This window comes from Orycteropus afer, unplaced genomic scaffold (assembly GCF_000298275.1).
Source record: "Orycteropus afer afer isolate SDZICR_OR568_19922 unplaced genomic scaffold, OryAfe1.0 scaffold00663, whole genome shotgun sequence".
NCBI lineage: Eukaryota > Metazoa > Chordata > Mammalia > Tubulidentata > Orycteropodidae > Orycteropus > Orycteropus afer.
Window position 1 is genome coordinate 1,139,742 of NW_006922250.1, and position 1,028 is coordinate 1,140,769.

Here is a 1,028-nt window from a genome sequence, read left to right on the forward strand (position 1 = left end):
CCCACTCCCTGCGTCGCTCCTCCCGCCCCGCTCCCTGCCCCCTCCCTCTCCGACCCACCTCGCTCGGTTCTCTCCAGCAGCCCCAGCGCCGCGCAGGCGTGCAGCAGCCACTCCGTTCCGCACGCGGAGGCACGGATTTTGCCGGCGATGTCTGCGGCCGTCAGGACGGCTCCGTCCTTCAGAACGTCGAACACCTTCAGGTTGCAGGCGGTGAACAGGACCTGGCCGAAAACCAGGGGCTGCGTCAGACTCACAGGTATCAGTCTCAGAGAAACAGCAAACCGGTCCCCGGAGTCCGAATCCCAGCGCAGGCGCCCCCTGTTGTCGGAGCGGAGCTCGGCCCCGCGGGGTTCTCGGTGGCTGAGTTTTGCTGACACCGTTTACTTGTCCTCGCTAAGGAGCCTTGGTGGCTCAATGGTTGAGTGCTCAGGTGCTAATCACAAGGTCAGCGGTTCAAACCCACCAGCTGCTCTGTAAGAGAGGTGGGGTGGAGGGCTGCCATGTGTGCAGTTCCACTCCGTCCTCTAGGGGCGCTGTGACTTGGAAGCCATTGAACGCCGACTGCTTGGTGGGCTGCGTTTCTAGGCCTGTCTTGGAGGCACCGCTGGTGGCCCAGGCCCTGAAGTCTTCCTCTTCGCAGCCGGGTGTGTGCGCCCTTTGCAGCCCCAGCGACCCCTGCAGGCAGAAACCCAGCTCGGAATACCTTAGAGCCTTGGAAGCCCGCAATGAGATCCAGAAGTTCCGCGGGAAAGGCGGGCGCGGTCTCCACCGGGCCGTTGCAGGCAGCCTCCTGCGGGCCACTGCCCTCTGCGTCACTTAGGGTCTCGAAGGTGTCCACGGACGGGATGGAGTCGTGCTTGACGCGCCCCACGGCTTCGCGGGGAGGTGGGCAGTACAGCGTGGCCAGCTCTTTGCAGAAGTGGTTCAGCGGGAAGCCCACCACGTTGAGGAAATCCCCGCTGATACGCTCCACCAGCATGCCCCCGAGCGCCTGGATGCCGTAGCCGCCAGCCTTGTCCCTGCGGGGG

At 64.8% G+C, this 1,028-nt stretch overlaps 1 protein-coding gene across 1 annotated transcript in view; it reads right to left on the minus strand.

Annotated features, from left to right (window-relative positions):
- The window catches only part of ASMTL (acetylserotonin O-methyltransferase like), a gene marked incomplete at its 5' end in the record, with an annotated part of 12,891 nt that overhangs the window by 6,535 nt on the left and 5,328 nt on the right, over positions 1–1,028 (minus strand). Inside the window, 2 exons of the mRNA XM_007956775.1 lie at positions 42–221; positions 704–1,019. Coding sequence (XP_007954966.1) covers positions 42–221; positions 704–1,019 — 496 coding nt within the window. The remainder of the gene's footprint in view (positions 1–41; positions 222–703; positions 1,020–1,028) is intronic.